This window comes from Tenrec ecaudatus, chromosome 10 (assembly GCF_050624435.1).
Source record: "Tenrec ecaudatus isolate mTenEca1 chromosome 10, mTenEca1.hap1, whole genome shotgun sequence".
Taxonomy (NCBI): domain Eukaryota; kingdom Metazoa; phylum Chordata; class Mammalia; order Afrosoricida; family Tenrecidae; genus Tenrec; species Tenrec ecaudatus.
Window position 1 is genome coordinate 40,535,659 of NC_134539.1, and position 20,717 is coordinate 40,556,375.

General features: G+C 37.1%; 1 protein-coding gene across 1 annotated transcript; it reads left to right on the forward strand.

Moving 5' to 3' along the window:
- The first annotated feature begins 3,422 nt into the window (after window positions 1-3,422).
- On the forward strand, window positions 3,423-12,934 carry CYLC2 (cylicin 2). The gene is made up of 4 exons (XM_075559510.1): window positions 3,423-3,439; window positions 9,363-9,403; window positions 10,636-10,757; window positions 11,525-12,934. The coding sequence occupies exons 1-4, from the start codon at window positions 3,423-3,425 to the stop codon at window positions 12,932-12,934; spliced, it is 1,590 nt and encodes a 529-aa protein (XP_075415625.1).
- Window positions 12,935-20,717: the final 7,783 nt, after the last annotated feature.

The following is a 20,717-nucleotide window of genomic DNA, read 5'->3' on the forward strand; positions in this document are numbered from 1 at the left end:
AAATTCTCATCCTTGATTTTAAGTTTCTTGTGTTATTGTTTTTGCAAGGTGTCCTGGAGTCAATGACACCACAAAGCAACCATGTGTACAGCAGAATGAACCACTGCCTAGTCTTGCCCCAACCTCACACCTTGATATGGTTGAATTGAACTCATTGTTTCAGCAGTCACTGTGTTAAACAAGTTTCTTTAAGATCTTCCTCATTTGCACTGACGCACTCACAAGCATAATGTCGTTTTCCAAGAAATGGTCCATATTGATCACATGTACAAAGTACTTGAGATAGACTTTCACCATTCTTGCATCCAAGGAGCATTCTGACTGTACTTTCTGTAGGACAGATTGATTTGTTCTTCTTCCAATCCATGAACACATTCAATATTCTTCACCAGTAACATAATCCAAGTCCACCTTCCACCTTCCTTATTCCTTCTCTAGCTTTACACGCACAGGATTGGATCGCAGACACCCTGACTCCCGTCAGATTCACATCAGTCCTCAAAATGATATATTTGCTCTTTGATACTTTAAAAAGATCTTGTGTGTATGCAATTTGACTGTGGCATCTGTGAGCATTAATTATAGATCATAGGAAAAATAATACTCTGTCAGTCTTTTCTCTATCACAATGTAATTTATTGATCCCATTGTGAGGAGTTAGGTTGTCCTTAGATTGCATTGTCAATCATTCTGAAGGCAGCATTCTTTGGTCATCATCCAATGCCTCCAATGTTGCTCACATTCAGCAAACAAGATTGTGTCATCTGTGTAACACAGATCCTCTTTGCAATGCACTGAATTATTTAAGATAGCTCATCTAATCCTAAATCTTATTACTTCCCCCTAATGACCTCCACTTTCCAGATGGGTCTGGGTAAAAATATGCGGAAAGGTACCGGTTGGATTATGATCCAGCTGTGAGTGATTGTTAACAAGGTCAATTGTTGCTGCCATCCTGCTGGATTTTAAAATGAGCCATTTCAGAAGCTGGAGGGTACAATCATAGTAGTAGTAAAAAGTAAAATTCCAGAGGAATTTCATCTCTTGGACCCTGAGATTAAATCTCCTTGATACAAGAGACAGTTTTTACATCAGAGGAATGCCAAAGGAGCAGAAAGAATAGGACCCGAAACCAGAACATGAGACAAAACAGTGGAGGTGAAGCACAAAGAGCAAGTAAAAGCAAAACTTAATGCCACTGAATTGATTCTGACTCATAGCGACCATCAGTTGTTGGTTGGTGGTGGTAACAGAGTCGGCTATAACCCATAGTGACCCTACGCTCAACAAAAGGAAGCACTGACTGGTCCTGCACTGTCCTCACAATTGTTCCATCTTCTTTAGGGCATTCCTATTCCTGCAGTCTCTCCAGCTTGCCAAGAAGGATGTCATTCTCCAGAGACTGGGCTCTCCTGCCAACATGTCCACGGTATACGATTATTGATGTTGGTGTTGTTAGGTACCAGCAAGTCAGTTCTGAACCATAGTGACCATCTGCATCACAGAATGAAACCCCACATGGCTCCGAGTCATCCTCACAATTATTCCAATGCCTGAGCGCATTGTTGAGCCACTATGTAAATACATCTCATTGAGGGCCTTCCACTTCTTTACTGCCCCTCCACTTTACCAAGTGCGATGCTCTTCTCCAGGGACTGGTCTCTCCTGACAATATGTCCAAGGTATGTAAGAAGGAGTCTTGCCATCCTTGCCTCAAAGGGGACAGTCTGGCCTTACTTCTGCCAAGAAAGATGTGTGTGTCTGTTTAGCAGTCCATAATACTTTCAATATGCTGCCCCAGCACCTAAATGGAAATGCGCCCATTTTTCTCCAGTCTTCTTATTCATAGCCCAACTTTCACATATATATGAGGCGATGAAAAATACCATGGCTTGGGTCAAGTGTGTCATTGTCCTCAAAATAACATCCTTGCTTGCAAATACTCTGTGGAGGTTTTGTGCAGCAGATTTACCTAATGAAATGCTTCACTTGTCTATCAGTCTGTTGTACTGTGGTGACTGGCATGTTGTTGTGATGCTTAGTTTTCTCACAGAGTATCCTGTGAGTGTGTCCAGGTAAAAATTATCAAGGACCCTAGCTAAGTCAAATACTCAATTCCTTTCTGAGTTTTACTAATCTGTCTCTCCCCACTCATTAAGAGCCTGGATCTGCATATCTGACCAGTCTCCTCTAGAGTAAGGATACCTAGAAATTGAAGCTCTGTAACATAAGATCTTTGTTAAACCATAACTTTGTTTTACAGCTTGTACTTGTCATTCCAAGATTATGTCTGTTTGGATAAACCACCTCATTCAACATATATGTGGGTGTGTATATACCTATATCTATATCATCTATATATTATGAGAACAGAGAGATTGGGAGAAGAACATTTTGAAAAAGGACCTCTATCACCCTGTTATACTGTCTCCTGCATGTGAAAATAAAGTAATGGGTAACATCTCCAATCCTTGCCTTGCACACACTGAAACAATTCACATCGCAGCAAAATTTGTAATCCAAGTGAGTTTTTATGAAGGAACAGAAAGGATTTAGGTTTTACAGTCTCAAAAGGAGACATGCTATTTATGGAAAGCGTGCCAAACCTCGCGGATGCCATGCTGGGGTTCACAACTGGCACCAAAAAAAACATGGTGAAAAGAACAACCATATGTGTGGAACTGAGGAATCTCAGAGTCTGGGAGGCCAAGAGTCCAAGTTCACGTGGGCCCCTAGTGCGCCTGGAGCAGACCTCTGCAATCGCATGCACGTCCCACAAGGAAGAGGCCCTCCTGACATCATGCCTCTGAACCAGGGCAGAGCTAAATAAGACTGGTGGCAGGCCAAGAGGAGATGCCAATAGTGTTAAGTGAGCAAAGGGAAAAGAAAGTGTTCTGGGGCATACTTCCTGCCTTTATTCTATCCTGCCCCTGGCTGAAGGAGGCTGGTTGAAGGTATTGGTTGATGTCATTGGCTGAGTTAGGCCCACCTGTGATGAACCTAAGAGGGGTGTCCAAGGTATTGATTTTTCTGGGACTAGGGGATCCTAGTCGGTGAATACTCAGTCCTGGGTTTCTCCCATAGGTGTCCAATTGGTGTGCCTGATTTCTTTCCAACCTCCTATATGTGGGCCTTTGCAGGCATGGGAGGGACATCAACCCTGTCCCTAAAGCTACCTACCTAACATAACCACATGCCAGTTAAACCAAGCATTTTTAATCATGTAAGAATTATATATATTTAAAAATTATCAGCTGAACAGAGAAAGATTGAATTTCAGAGAGCTTAGGGCATAAGTAAAATGGGCTCCTCTTGCTTGTCTTTTTAATTCCCAGTGTTCTGATCTCTCTATGATGTCACCTCTTGACATCACTAGACTGAATTTACAATGCTTACTTCCTGGCAAATCATAAGTGGGGGAAATGTCTGTACCAAGATTGTAAGTCTTTTATTTTTAAATAACTGAAATCACTGTTTAGCTTTATCATTATTCTCTGTAGTAGAATGAAATGTTAATTTTGTTGTGTCATTGTTAAAAAGAGATTCTGTGTTTAGTGGAGATATATTTTCAAGTAATGCTTTATGTTGCTTTAATTCCAGACCTAATGCTTGTACTTCAATAAAGTAGGTACATGTTTGGGGGCTAGTCTTCTTAACTGTAACATTTACTTCATCTCTCACTATATTGTGTTTTTAGTCATAGAGAATTTCAAAATTCATGGTTTGAATTCTTGGACCCATTCCTTGGGAGTGATTTGAAATTTTATAGAAATATTGTGTCACAGTGACTGAAGAGTATCTCTGACATTTAGAGGGTAAGAGCCAGTCCTTCATAGAGAAGATGAACAAAAATGCTAATTACTTTTTCAGTGATAAACACAATGTGTGGACAAGTATGGTGGCATGTAAAGTAACTTATCTGTGCAGGGATAGTATTATTATTAAATCTCCTTTAGCTTAATTTATTTTGTTATAAAGGGAGATGGAAAATAAAACTCTTCAATATGTAAAATAATGAAGAAATGTCATAGTGAAATATCAAACACAAAGGATTTCAGAAAGTTTGTGAAAAATCAAATTATAATCTTAGAAGTATATAAATTGTATTTCTCAAAATAATCTCTATCAAGTTAAAGACATTTTGTAAGAAATGGTACCAGCCAGTGAGGCTATTCATAAGAAACTGAGTGTCCTGAGTGATTTGAGTTGACACCAATTTTAACCCATAATATTTTGAAAATCCACCATTCAGAATAGGTGTGTGTGGAGATTGTTATTAATGTGATAGGAGATACAGCCTAATACTGAGTCTATCATATTCCTATGAGAAATTAGTCAACAACATGGTGACCGGTTGATTACATAGGACCACTTCCATCATGGGATAGACATCATTTTGTTTTTACTGGAACAGATACTCTGGATATAGATTTGCTTTCCTTGCCTGCAATGCTTCTTCATAAACTACCATTTATGGATGTACCGAATCCCTTAACTACCAGAACAGTAACCCATACAATAAGACATTGTCAAGGGACACACTTCAAAGCAAATAAACTAAGCCTATGGGCTCATGCTTATAGAATTTATTGGTCTCTTCATGTTCCCCATTATCTTTATACAGCTGACATGATACAATGATTAAACAGCCTTCTAGAGACACAATTATGCTAACAATTAGAGGAAGAACAAGACAAACCCTCAATCAACAGGGGGAAATAAAACAGAAAGGTTAGAAAAGAAATAAATGAATTGGCAAACAAAAATAATGGGAAAAATCAATAAGACAAAAAGTTGGGTCTCAGGAGGGAAGAATTAACAAAATTGACAAACCACTTACAAACTAAGCAAAGGAAAAAAAGAGAAGCTGCAAACATCTAGAGTTAGAGATGACAATGGTGACATCACAACAGACCCAAGTGAAATATAAAGAACAATAACACACTACTATGAAAGACTGCACTCCAACAAGTTCGAAACCCTAGGAAAAAATGCATCAACATCTCTCCAAATTAATGTAGACTGATGTAGAAAACGTCAACAGACTCATAACAACAACAACAAAAAGAACTAGAACAGATCATAAAAAAATCCAAAAACCTTCAATCAAGAAAATCCCATGACAAGATGCCTTCCCAGGAGAGCTCTACCAAGTATACAAAAAAGAACTGCCACAAATTCTACACTGATTATTCCAGAATATTAAAAAGTATAGGAAATTCCCAAAATCAATTTAACCACAAAATCAATTTGCCAAGTTCCCGTATGGATTAAACCTCACTTGAATGACCTCAGACCGCTGAACAGGCAGACGATTGTCTTGTCTGCAGGCAGAATGCACTGGATTGTTGATATAGTTCAGCTAAAATTTGACATCTGATTATGTGTTTTCCCATTTGCTGTTCTAGATTTTGTTTTATGTGTTTATTTCAGGTTGATGTTTCTCCTGTATTTTATTTTGTTGGTGGTGTTTGCTTTTGTGTGGTTTTTCTTTTTTGAAATCCTAGCTATGTAAATCAATAGACAGTAACCAGGTGAATATTTTCTTAGGGTAATGGCAGGAGAGGAGGGGGACTTACAGAAAATTAATAATAATGAGTACACAAGAATGAAAACAAATGTTCTAAAATGATTGAGATGATAATTAAGCAACTCTTTTAATTTATTTAAACCATTGAATTGTATATATGTAAACTATATGTAGAAAAAGTGTTAAACTAATATAAAAATTTGAAAAGACACAATTATGTTGACAGCTAGTTGGCAATACCTTGCCAGGTCGGGACAATATTTCTAGGACCCACCCAATACCACTGAGTATATTCTGACTCAATGGTATTCCAATATTGTAAGCCTTTTGGGGATCAGCTAGCCTCTCCTTTTTCTAAAGGAGTGGATGGCTTATTTGAAGCACTGATCTTGCAGATAGAAAGCCCAATACTTACCTGATCCTTATAATATAAATTTATAAATGGAAAACAGTTTGCAACATGGGTTTTTACTTTCCTATACAGAATGTAACTTTAAAGTCATATGTCATTATTTTTGCATTTTGACATAAACACAAACACACACAAGCACAAGTATGCCCTGTAATGGTTTGTATTTACTTACATTTTATAATACATTAAGCATTTGATTTTGCATGGTGCTTTCTTTTTTTCCCTAATAAATCATTTTATTGTGGGCTCTTCCAGCTCTTATAAAAACCCATGCATCATTTGTATCAAGCACATTTGTACATATGCTGCCATCATCATTATCAAAACATTTTCTTTATACTTGAGCCCTTGATATCAGCTCTTCTTTTTACCCTTCCACCTTTGTGACCCCTTGATAAATTATTATTATTTTCATATATTATATCGTCCACTCTCTCCTTTCACCCACGTTTCTGTTGTTTGTCCCCATCAAGGGATTTGGGGGGGGGCTGTTATATGTTGATCATTGTGATCAGTTCTCCCTTTCTCCCCCTTCTCCCCCTACTTTCCCCCTACTCTCATGGTATCACTACTCCCATTATTGTTCTTGAGGGGTTTATGTGCCCTGGGTTCTGTGAGTCAAAAAATCTTATCTCTACCAGGGTACATTCCCTGGTCTAGCCATATTTGTAAGGTAGAAAGGGGATCATGATGGGCGGGGGGCGGGCACATTAAACAAGAGGAATGTTATATGTTTTGTCGGTGCTATACTGCACACTGGCTGGCTCATTCCTTCGTTGTGACCCTTCTGTGAGGAGTTATGCAATTGTTTATAGATGGGCTTTGGCTGTCCTCTCTGTCTGTCCCCTCATTTACATCAATATTTTTTGATTGGGGTCTTCTGGTGCCGGATATCTGATCCCAGCGACACTGCATGATCACACGGGCTGGTGTGCTTCTTCCATGTGGGCTTTGTAGCTTTCCTCCTAGATGGCTGCTTTTTAACTTCAAGCCTGTAAGACCCCAGATGATATATCTTCTAATAGCTGAGCACCATCAGCTTTCTTCACCACATTTCATTATGCACTGATTTTTACTTCAGCGATCATGTTGGGAAGGTGAGCATCACAGAATGCCAGTTTATTAGAACAAAGTGTTCTTGCATTGAGGAAGGACTTGAGTAGAGGCCCAATAGCTGTCTCCTTCCTTGATACTTAACATATAAATATATGTACATAGACTTATATCCCTACCACTATATATGAATATATTTGTTTGTATACATGCCTATATTCATGCCTCTATAAATGCCCTATGCCTTCTAGCTCCCTCCTCTGTTTTCTTTTACTGTCCTCCTGTCCCACTATCATTTTCAACCTTCATTCGGCTCTCAGCAATTCTTCTCGACTACATTGCATTTGATCAACCCCACCAGGAATTCTACACCCTCCTCACCATTGATTTGAGATCTCTCATTGTACCCTTCTCCCTGGATTTGTTGGCTTCTTCCTCCCTTTCCCTCACCTTCCCCTGCCCCTCATGAACCATCAGTCCCCATTGTTAAGATAGGGATGGTTTAACTTCCCTATCTTATATAGATAGACATGCAACACAAAAAAAGAACAAGAAGAAAACAAAATCAACAATGGGAAAAGAAAAGAGCCCATAAATAGTCTGTGTGTTGACCCTTATTTTCCTTATCTAGTCTGATAAGGTACTGTGTTCTTCTGGGTAGACTAAAGAAACAAATCCATGGACACACATATGTGTATAAGAAAAATGTATATAAAAAGCAATTGAACATTGAAAAAACATCCCAGCGCAGTCCAGGTCAAGTCCATAAGTCCAATATTAACCCATATGTCTGATACCAATCTATAAAGTCCTCTTCAAACTCATGAAATACATGCAATGACACTGAATGTAGAAGATCACAGGCCAGTGGGTAGAAAGTCATTGGAACTCGTGGCATTGGAAACACTTCAGCGCTGGCAGGGGTCTCGACATGGCTTCTCCAGCCCCCAGGGCTGCATCAGGGTGGGTCCATGTGCCGTGTCAGCTGCTATGTCTCCCAGGGTATGTGCAGAGAGTCTCCGAGCTCCAAGGAAGAAATAACGGGATTCCCAGAATCCTTAGGGGAAGGCTATGCCCACACAGAAGCCTCATTGGCTATGACCCAATTGACAGGCTAGACTCCATCCCTACACGCTTAATCCTTAAATTGACAATTTTCTAACTACCACAGGTACCAAGCTGTGTCCTCCAAGTCAGAAATGTATTTTGGAGATTCCTCAGGGTCTTAGTTGCTTTGCTCTGCTTGCCGCTCTGTGGCGCTCCCTTCTTGTTTTGCCCCAGTGTGTGTGTATTTGTGTGGAGAGGTCTCACCAGGCACAATATCCATACTGTGTCTCTGTTGCTGTCCCCTGCAGCTCTGTGGATCAACGAGGGGATGTCATGTCTCATCTTGGACCAGCCCTATGGTCCTCTCTGTGCCTTGACTGCTATGAGCAGGAGTGTCATCCTTGGGACCTGTTGGGCCAACAGACATTCTCTCTCTCTCAGTTTGCTCCCATGCAATCTGGGCAGACTGCCACTCTCCCTGGCCTGTGTCGTCAGTGCTGTCCCCTGCAGTGCAGTCTTCTGGGGATGGGGTAGACATAGCTGGAATTGGGGCTGGCCTTGCAGACCTCTCTATTAGTTCGGTGCTTCATGATGGTATGTTTTCCTCAAGGCTTGACTACCAGGTTGAAGTCTGATCCCTCCCTCCCTTTCCTGAGGAGACATTAACAATACCTCCCCCATGAGTGGGTTACTGCCCTGTTCGCCCACTATCAACATTCTCTCTCTCTCTCTTTTTGCCCTTTCCCCCTCCATTTTAGTTGGCTGCCATATGCATCCCTTGTTTAGGGCTGATCCCTGCCAGAGTGCCTGGGCCTCTCCCTGAGAAGTTATGCATGTAGTGGCATGTCCCCTATACCCAAATGCTTTTTAAGCTCACCTCAGTGGACTCATGTCATGCTTGTCCTTTTGTGCTTGGCTTACTCTGCTTTGCATAATTTCCTCCAATGTTTCCCATGTAAGTGCTTTCAATCATTATGTCTGTGTTCAATTTCAATTGCAAGTAAATTTAGACTATGCAGCTGGGAAAATGAAATCAATCATAATTTTACAGTTTTTTTAATGTTGTATATATTTGAGATGGGGAAAGTTGATCACTGTGTGTTTGTTTGTGCATGTGGTTTATGTTTTGGTCCTCCAAGGTTTACTTCTTTTCAAATTGGTGTTAAAACACATATTTCATCAGCTCTAACATTCCTATGGATGATGCAGTCTTACATAATAATAGAAATCTGAAGGGAAAATATTTCTCAAGTTGATGACAAATGCATTATATATATAATTTATATAAAATCCTTAAACCTACCCTTTTTCTTTTAATAGCCGAAAAATAAACTATGGAGCATATGATAATTACGTTCCAGGTAAGAATTGTGGCTTATAATTCAAGATTTATATTTTTAATGCTATTAAATTCAGGGGTAAATGATATTTATGCAAAGTGATAAAACCTTCATTGAATATTATGGAAAATCAACTATCAATTTTTCAAAGCATCTTTCTCACAGTCTCAAGATAACACTTTACAAACATGCTATGTTTAATTTTAAATTCAAATAAGCAAATTCATTCAGCAATTAGAGAACATGAAACCAGATAATTTACAATTGAAAAGCAACATAGACATTAGAAAAATAACTTTTCATTGATGGCAAGAATATCTTGTTCTAGAGTCTACCTTGTTTATATTTAGCAAATTGATGGTGCTTTATCAATTATACCTACTTTTCAAATTAGCAAAAAGAGTTTCATTATTTCACAAGGCAAGCCAGTTTCATATTGAATAGCTTAAATCTCGGGCATTTCCAACTCCTATTTATTCTTTTAAAAAATGTGTTGATCATATTTACTCTTAAATTCTGCTTGAAGTTTTATAAATTTTCCCCATTGATCCAAACTTTGTCCTTAAGAGACTCACAGAACAATTCTCTCTTCTCACAAATAATAATGTGCCAAATATTTACATATAATCATTGATGATCTGATTGGTAACCTAAATTTAATCACTTCTATTACAATTTTCAGGAAACTTTACCATTCTGTGGATACACTTTATTTGTTAATTTTCATATTTGACTCAAGAAAATGCAATAATTGGATGTGTAGCATTTTTACCTTTGAAAAATAACTAATAGATAAGAGGATCTTAAACATTAGCACTTATATTCAATAATATAGTTACTGAATATCTTATGCCAAGCAGTGTGCTAAGTAAGTACTTTGGGGGTGCTAGAGTTATTTATAGATTTTGTGCTCTTAATGCAATTGCACTCTAACCAAAAGAACATAAATCAAAAATTAAACCTGGAAGAGGTGGAAAACTTATGTAAAAGTGTTTCTCCCCTTTTGTATTATAGGCTATGTTAATTTTCATAATGGCTATATATAGCTATTTATAAAGTTGGTCAACCTAGAAAAACCAAATTTTATTTTCTCATATTAATAGCAGAAGTTAAAAAACAAGTAAATAAATTAGGCTACAATATGAATCATTTGATTAGTCATTTCTACAATATTATTTTATTTACTCTAAGTTTGATGAAATTTTAACCATTAATTCCAGAAAGCTTGTTTTATCTTTTCCTGCTTTATTTAGTCAGTGAATTAAGCAAAAAATCATGGAATCAACAACACTTCGCCCTAGCATTTCCAAAACCACCCCGGCCCGGAACAAAAAGAAGATCAACACCTTCCCAATTAGAAAAACAATCAGTTTCTGTAAGTTTTTAAAACACTATGTGATTTAACTAGTCATAAATTTGTGAAGCAATGCCTGCACACAGAGGCACCAACACAAACACACACACACACACGTTGTAGTTGGTAGAAACTGCTTGTACCTTAGCAGTGCAATACAACAACTGAACACGTTAATGATACTAGTCCAGATGAGAAGCTGGACTTTATATTTTATTTAAACAAATTTCAAATAGTCTTATCAAGTTGAGCAGTACAGTTAAAAGATGATTCCAATTCTTTGGAGGAGATAGATATATTTTATTTGCATTTCATGGTCTAACAATTTTTCTTTACTTCATATTAATTATTTTCAATATTTCCACATTACAGAGCTTAGATAGCTAACAAGCACAGAGATTTACTATTCATAGGGATGGATGGTGGGTTGGCAAGATATTTTGAGCATTCCAAACACACAGTGTTTTTAAATGAAACAAAACTAAACAATTCTTATATTGAAAAGCCATTTGATATAACATTATTCACTATAGCTCTAGAGCAATTCCAGACAGAATAAAATCTGGACAGAATAATGAGGATCCTGGAAATTGAGATTTGGCTTAGAGTGGACTTTGTCTGTAAGTGAAAATAACAATGGTAAAGTAGAATAGACTATGAAATCTTCCCGTTGTCCACTCTTTCTCCAAATGTAATTTTATCATGGTTGAATTTAAAATGCATTTGGTATTTCATAATACAATTTGTGTAAAACACATTACTCATCATTATTCTAAACATTATTGCAGAGCTATCAGGAGGACAAATTAAAGGAAGGTAGAAGGCGGCCATTATGGATGCATCGTTCTTTAATGACTATTTCTGAGCGACCATCTGTCTATTTAGCTGCAAGGAGGCGGCCCCCAACCAGACCATCCTCCAGGAAGTCTTTGAGGGAAGCAGATGCCAAACCACAATCACCTCCACGTAAAGAAGACAAGAAAGCAGACAAAAAGGACCAATCCGATTCCGAAACAGAATCCAAAGTTTCAAGGGCATTAAAAAAAGATAAGAAAGGCAAGGACATACCTCTTGAATCTGAGGATGAAAAAGATGTCCAAAAGGTTAAAAGAGATTCGAAGAAGGGCAAAGGTGCAGATACCGAGATTGAAAGTGAAAAGGGAACTCTAAAGAAAGATAAGAAAGATGCCAAGAAAGAAAAGAAAGGGTCTAAGAAGGTGAAGGGTACCGATTCAGACACAGAAAGTGAAAAAGTGGAGGTAAAGAAAGATGCCCAGAAAGAAAAGAAAGGAGCCAAGAAGGCGAAGGTTACCGATACAGACAGTGAAAGTGAAAAAGCAGAGGTAAAGGAAGATGCCCAGAAAGAAAAGAAAGGGGCCAAGAAGGCGAAGGGTACAGATACAGACACAGAAAGTGAAAAAGCAGAGGTAAAGAAAGATGCCCAGAAAGAAAAGAAAGGGGCCAAGAAGGCGAAGGGTACAGATACAGACACAGAAAGTGAAAAAGCAGAGGTAAAGAAAGATGCCCAGAAAGAAAAGAAAGGGGCCAAGAAGGCGAAGGGTACCGATACAGACACAGAAAGTGAAAAAGCAGAGGTAAAGAAAGATGCCCAGAAAGAAAAGAAAGGGGCCAAGAAGGTGAAGGGTACAGATACAGACACTGAAAGCGAAAAGGCGGAGGTAAAGGAAGATGCCAAGAAAGAAAAGAAAGGGTCTAAGAAGGTCAAAGAGTCAGCTACCAAAACTGAAAAAGAAGATGCAAAGAAAGAAATTCAGAAAGAAAAGAAAGATTCAAAGAAGGTCAAGGTTTCAGCCACATCATCTGAAACTGGAAAAGAAGATGCAAAGAAGGATAAGGGTGGAAAGAAGGATGCAAAAGACGCAAAAACAGCGCAAGAGAAAGATAATCCACCAAAGGACGAGGACAAGAAGGATTTAAAGAAGAAAGATAACAAAAAGGATAAGAAAGAGGAAAAGCAGCCCAGCGAGGCAAGCAGTGAAGCAACTGTCGATACTAAGAAAGACTCCAAGAAAGGTTCCATAAAGGAGAAGAAAGATGCTAAGAAAGAGCCCAAGAAAGGTTCCACAAAAGAGAAGAAAGATGCAAAGAAAGATGCTAAGAAAGATGCCAATCCAGAATCGGGCGATGCAAAGAAAGATGAAAAGAAGGATGCTAAGAATTCAAAGAAGGGGAAATAGATCAGGATAGCAATTCAAACTGGATAGAATAAATTAAAGGCATATTGGATTAATTAAACTTTAATCTCATCGAGAAGAATCTCTTAGTGCAAATAAGGAATCAAATAATTGGAAAAATAATATTTAAAACGAGAAAAAGAAGATTACAATGAATCCCTAAAAGATTTATAAAAATATAAGAACAGTGTTGAGAAAAAATTAGGAATGAGGAAGATGCTGTGTTAAATTTGAAGATATAGAGGATTCAACTAAGGATGGAATAACAGACACAAAGAAGAACGTTCAATGAAGAATTCTAAAGGTAAGAATACTCTGTTGACACGAAAAAGAAAAAAATATTTAAAATCTCAAAGAGGCAGATAGTAACTCCATAATACAAAACCCTCCTTAGAGCTAAATAAAGGAGTTATGGAACAAAGACAAATAGTTTTCCAAACTTTGACTTTCAAGTAAATATAAATGAGAAGTAGCATTACTCAGAGAGAGAAAAGAAAAGATTAAGTAAATGACATCATTATTCCCTTGTGAGGGTGCCTCTTGGTCTTCTAAGCTGAAATAACTGCAGCCACGTTGGTGGATGTTGAATGTTTCACCTCCAGGACAAGAGTGTGACACCTGAAATTAGCTCGATTTTATTTTAAACCAAATTAAGATTTTTAAACACTCGAACAAAGAGTGTGGCTCTGAATGGACAGTTATATTTTTTGCAACCTGCTGATTAGAATTTTAATAAGATGTTATCACATTTAAGATTTCTCTGCATAAAAAACAATTTCAGCAAATTAGTGAGGACACTAAAGAAATGATACTTTATTTATTTTAATCTTTTTGTTAGGGTCTCATGCAACTCTTATCACAATCCATACACACATCAATTGTGTAAAGCACACTTGTACATTCATTGTCCTCATCATTCTCAAAACATTTGCTCTCCACTTAAGCCCCTGGCATCAGGACCTCTAATTCCCCTCCCTCCTCGCTACCCTTCACTCTTGAACCCTTGATAATTTATAAATTATTATTTGGTCATATCTTGCCCTGTCCGTCGCCAGAGATGATACTTTTAAATATGTCCATGAGGAATGGTTAAGGGAAGCTGTCTGTGAGAAAAGAGACAGGGTTAAGAATTAAGAAAATGTTAACAATTATTTATTAAAAGTTCTTTTTCTTAAACAGAAAATAGTAGCCAACTTCTCTATTTAAACAAGGATTAAAATAAAAACTTAAAAATATCAAGTACAAATATAAATGATGCACAAGAATAGAATTACTACTAATGTGTGAAACAGAAAAAAGTAAATTAACAAATCGTGGCTGTATGACAGAGTAAGAAAATAAAAATATATTATTTTATCTTTATAACCATATTAGACTCTCATATGAGCTCAGAGTCCTACTAACACAAAGCTGATTGGGGGGGTGGGTAATATAAAGAAAAACAAGCAAATCATTGTGTCTACCAATCAGGGAAAATGCATTGCTAATTTAATACCTTCTCTTTCATGGAAACACAATGCTGTTGCAAAATTTGCTATATACTTTTCTTCCATCTATGTCCTTAGCCAGGGAAAAAGACTGGCTTTCTACTAAAGAGTTACAGTCTAGTAAACCGATAGGCACAGTTCCACCCTGTCCTGTAGTGTTGCTATGAGTCAGAACAAACTGAAGGCAGTGAGTTCGCTTTAGTTTTTCTTTTTGTTAATGTCCTTGCCAATATGAACTCTTGATGCAAATCCAACTTCTTGGTATTAAGAAAATGGACTCTGCGTGTCCTCAAAAGATGGATCCTGAAAAGAAATGAGGCAAATACCACTAATCAGCTCCTTCTATCCTAATGTACTTTTCCCCCCTTGTATGATCTCTCCCTATCCATCCATCCGTCCATCATCCATCTACCCATCCATCCATTCATCCATCCATCCGCCTAGACATCCAATTACTCACCTATCCACCTGTTTCTCTAATTGCTTATTGATTATTGCCTGTCTCCCTCACTAAAATATGAGGTTTGAACGTCCTTCTAAGCACTAGCTTTTTATATCATTACAAAAACTACTTAGGATAACAGGCAATTATAACTCATGTTCCCTTAGAATTTAGAACATCTTAAGCTATGATTGGGACCGATGGCAGGATTCAAATAGTTTAACGACCAGTTAACTGGTTGAACTGGTTCAAGTGGTCCTAACGACCATTTTAATTATAATAAGTGATATACTGAAAGGTAGCTCATTATTTCATACAATTAACCGTTAATATTTCAAGAACTACAATAAAAGAGGTACACAACCTAGATTGCTAGGAGGGTTTTGAAATATTAATGAAAAGTATTAAATAATACCTGATGAAACACTGAAACTGTTATTTAAGGTATTTCCATATTGCTTCTTGATTGATGTCCTCACTTGTAAATTCCTTGCTTTTATCTGAGCACCAATGGCTGTATTATTTATCCTTAACAATGTTTTCACTTCAGGAGTCGGGTCCCATTATAAGGTTCAACAAGGTGACTTAATTCAGAGACACGAGTTAGCAAACAATGAGATTTATTTTGCTTTTAGGTGCAGATGTGCTGAGGCAGAATAGAGCGTCAGCCCTGGCTGAGCCTATAACATTTGTCAGCCTCAAGTACAAAGGCTAATGCCCTTTTATACCAATGCAAGGCTAAAGGGAAGAGTGTCTGCCTGGGAATGGAAAGGTGTAGGCCGTTATTTTCTTGTATTTATGGTCATTCTGTGTTGTGCATTTGGATTTTCAAAATGATTGCAGGTGCTCATTTGTGGTCATCACTTTGCTGTGCCATTCTTCTTGGTTCACTGGGTTCTGACAATGGCATATTCTTTCCCATTTGTGCAAAACTTTTTACAGGGTAAATCTTAGGGCAGAATTATAGGGTCAGTTCTGGGGCAAACATGAGGAACTTTGATTCTTAGCAAACTCTATTAAGCCTTTTGTCCATTCCTTTAGAAGTAGGCTAGATAACAGTCATTGTGTTTGATATGTTAGAAACAAGCTACTTCTCTTCTCTGAACTATAATTTAATTCACCTTTGAGAAACTCATTTTTGCTCCTGCTGAACTTACAAATTGTTCTAACCATATATTAAGCTCTTTGAACACTTTTCAGTAATTACATAATTCACTCAAAATATCCATGGGACTTTGGGGTGTACAAAGCTGGAATATGAAGTCAAGTAGGAAATTCTAGAAACTATGAATATAAATCTAATACTATTTCAATGTTGGCTGACAGAAGATTTTCCTCCCTTATTTCCATTTTTGTTCTACATTTTCTTGCATAGAATGATGACCCCTGATTATTGTAAAAATTTCATCACAGAACAAGAATGTAATCATGTTCTTTATGAAAGTGAGACTATGGAACAATATATTGTGATAGTTAAATAATCTGGTGTCAATTTGGGACTTGAGAGGATTAAGAATGAAGGGCTGGAGTCTAGTCTGTCAATTGGGTCATAGCTAATGAGGCCTCTGTGTGGGCATGACCTTCTCCTGAGCATTCTGGCAACTCCAGTATTTCCTCCTTGGAGGCAGGAGACACATTCTCTCTCTCTCTCTCCTCACTTCCTGAGAGATGCTTAACTGACAAGACACATGGCATTGCGCTGTTAGATCTCATGCTCTGGGAACTGGAGAAGCCATGTGGAAACCCCTGCCAGCACTGAGATGCTTCTATTGCCACTGGATTCACAAGACATTGCACCCATTGACACGTGGTCATCCAGCATTCAGTGTCATTGCATATGTTTTGTGAGTCTGAAGAGGACTTTATAGATTGGTATTGGACATATGGGCTAATATCGGACTTATGGACTTGATGTGGACTGGACTGGGTTATTTTCTTAATATTCAATTGTTTTTTTATATAAAGCTCTTTCTTATACACATATGAGTGTCTATGGATTTGTTTCTCTAGTCTACCCAGACTAACACATTATGGTACCGGGATTGGGGTACTAGAGAAACAAATCGTAGATGGAGAGTGAATGTTTGTTTGACCTCTTCCTCATGGTAGTTTTTCTTCTTTGACTAGTAGAAATCAGAGACATCCATGAAGTTTACTGGATTGCTTTCTGGAAAGAATATGGGAAGTTAAAGTTTTGATTATTTTGCTTGGTTGTTGACTTTGGCCATTTCTGTTTGAGATGATGAAAAGGAATGGTGTTAATGTATATTTTGAGCTGAGGAGTAGAAATCTCCTCGCCACTTGAATTTCTCAGAAACCATGCTGCTTAGGGAAAATGGCTGACAGAAGGTCAAAGTGGCTGACAGAAAGCCGGATATGGCTATACTCTTAGAGGCCTAATCCCATATTTTGTTTCAACAAGGATTTAGATAAACTAAAAAGGGATTGAACTTGACTATTTTAAGAACTGAGTTTTCTATCTAATTCTCTGTTTATAAAAATACTCTGTTTATACTGATTTTCTCTGTTTATTATTGTTGATATAAGGATTTACAGAAATCATTTTGGAAAGTATGAAAATAGAGAGTTTGTAAGCCGACTTGCCTCGAGACATTAATTTGATCTTTAGATAGGTTTCAGACATCTCTACTACAAAGAAGGCTGAAAAGATTAGCCCCACCCACTGCTTTGGAGTACTCAGAATATTGGCATTCCAAGAGATCTGCCTAAGGGCTGTTGACAGATTGAAGAAAAAAGGAACTCTTAGGCTGTTTGAATTTTGAATGAGTGGGTTTTGTCAGAAGCTGGAACAAATCGGGAACCATGAATAAAATCCCTCTCTAGGATTTAGCATTAAAGCTGAAATGCTTGCTAGGTGACCACCTGGATCATCTAGTTGAGTGGAAGTGGGAGAAATGCAGCAATAAAGAGATGGTATTAGTCTGGCTACTGGCCACTGACACCCATGGACCTGGTTAACAGGAACTAGAGGAGAAGATGAGAGCTTGTTGAGTTGTATGAAGTTCATGACCTAGCACAAGGGCTCTAAGGTTGTTGAGAATTTGTAATGGAACCATGGTCGAAGGCAAGGCGACTGATTGACACCCTGGTGAGGCTAAGTGAGGCAGCATACAATGAGTTGACCAGGCCCAAACTGATAAAGAGAAGATATTTGAGCCTGTGAACTGGTGTATATTGCTTCAGCCTTTATGGATGACCTGTCCTGATTTGACTTTGTTTATGGATGTGGATTCATAAGGTTCCAACTGGAATGAAAATTCTTCACATCAAAGAACACGTTTTTCTCCTCAACTGGGTTGATGTTAGTGGGCAGTATAGAAATTGGATATCCAAAATTGGGGGGATAAAGGCATGAATAAAGTGGTTGACTTACAACCTATCACACATAGAGGAATATATTCATAGGATTATATGATTCAAGTGTAGGTGTTGCTTAACTCCAATTGTTAGACAGGATAGTTTTGTTTTATTCACTTATATAATGTTATATTTAAATGTGGGTGGCACATTTTAAAATTGTATGCATTTTAGTTTTATCCTATTAGATACAGATAAGATTTTATTATTGTTTGTTTGAAAATTATATATGGCTAATAGGCTATGTGACAGTGTCAAATTGACAAGGGGTGGTTTGTGGTAGTTATATAAACTGGTGTCAATTTGGGACTTAATAAAATATGAAAATTTGGGTTTGCTTCCATTTTTTATTGGAGAAGATTAATAAATTACATGATAATCAAAAGTTTTTTAATGCCTTTTCATTTGATAATATTCTATACAGATCTCTAAAGTCAACAGTTTAGCTTCAATTCAATCTTTATTTTTTTCTAATTTTTCATGAATAATATATCTATAGAGTTTTTATCATAGACAATTCATCTGTTATAGGAATTTCCTTAAAAATTAGTCATTTTCTGTTGATCATTAACCTAGCTTGTCATCTTTTGCCACTATAGATATATATCAATTTTTCCTATAAATGTTCCCTTTTATTTCCTATAAATTTCCCTTTTATTAATTCTGTGAGATAAATTCCAGACCTATAAGTGCTCTTCTAATAATAAGCTAAATCTGAAATTGTGGTTTTAATTTTGATAGAGATTGCTGGATCAACTTCCTGAAGGCTCAGAATGTGTCATTTCTTTTGGCAATAATAAGAATACCCTTTTCTGTGCATCTTAGTCAACAAATTTTTTATTCATTTTCTATTGTCAGAATTGACACAATGGTAGTAAGCTTTGTGTTTGGTTTTAGTATTACAATTATGAAGCAATAATTCTTGGGAACATAATAACCTATGTTTGCTGATCTGTGATTTAGCTCTTCGTATGTTATTTTAGTTTTTGAATGATTCAGATGTCTCTAGCTTTCATTTTAGGGTTTTTAAATTTCTAGTCTTGTCTAAGAAAATGTTCCTGATCTGGTTTTCAACATTTTCTGATTTCTTTTCTTTGTTCATATATGGCTTTATCTCTAAGATGTTATGTCATTGGGGGTAATCCTCCTGAATTTTTGTTATTGTTTTTCAGTATATGAAACAGAATTGATGAACCTATAGGGACAGCAAGTAGAATTATGGTTTCTCAGGGACAGGGCCTGGGAGTAGGGGTACAAGGGTCGTAGGGGTGGGTGGTGGTGGTAAAAGAGAGCTTGTATGAAGGAGGTCAGGAAGGAAAAGAATGTTTTGAAACTAGTTGTAGTAGCAATTGTACAACGCTGCTTGATGTGCTTGAACAATGGAATGATATGATATCTGTAGTAACTCCCAATTAAATAGTTTTGAAAAAAATGTTCCTCACAAAGTGAGGAATACAGCTTAAATACAGCTTAAAATGAAAAAACAAGGTTTTTCTGCATAGATATCCATTAAGGAAAAAACCCACTATCAACAGGAAATCATTTTCCCATGTATTTTAACTAATAAAGCTTTTACTTAAAGGAAATGAGACCGTTTATAACATGTTTCAAGGTATTTTTAATTAACTATTTTAAATACAAAAATTAAGAAAGATGTAAAGTAATGTTTAATGTTCAAAGTTGACTCAATAGCTGCATATACATACTATGTATTGGTAACAGATATTAATTTGTAATCAAATTAACATGAAAAAATTGTATGGGCAGAGAATTATTGTTGAAGGACGTGAAGAGGATTGTCTGCCATAATTTGATAAAACCATATGATTCATATATTACATAAGAGTAACTACATACTAACTCTTCCAACTTCCAGGGGGGAAAATCCATAAAGTTTTCTGAACCTTCATATTTATCTCAGATTCCTCACTGAAGGCATTTGGTTCTTCCATAATGATTATTTCACCACTACTAATTGTCATTTGATTAATTCTCATTCTTAGTGACTTGTGTGGGTCAGAGTAGAATTGTGCTCCACAGATTACCTAAAAAAATTATGTTTCCCATTATTTAAAACCCAGATGTAGGGCATAAGTTTTGATTATTTGACATTTATGGGGATGATCAAAGAAAAGACTTAAAATTGCTATTCCTTTTAGATGCAGGTGGTTTGGTTATTACAAGAAACACTTTATAATAAGTCAACATACAAATCCCCCAAACAATGAAAATGATAAATGTCTCTAAGGAACAATCAATGTTCTAGATTTTAATTAGGTAACAGAGCTCTAATATCTTATTTTCTCATGCATAAATGACAAGCAGCAGAGATTACTGGTTGTAACCACTTCACTAAACCTTTCTCTGCCTGCTTTCTGACAACTGTATGAGAATTAGTACCCAAGCCAATAGGGATGGTCAAATCAACTTGGGAGATCCATTCAAAGTCAAAGATCCATGAACAGGACTGTCTCCTACT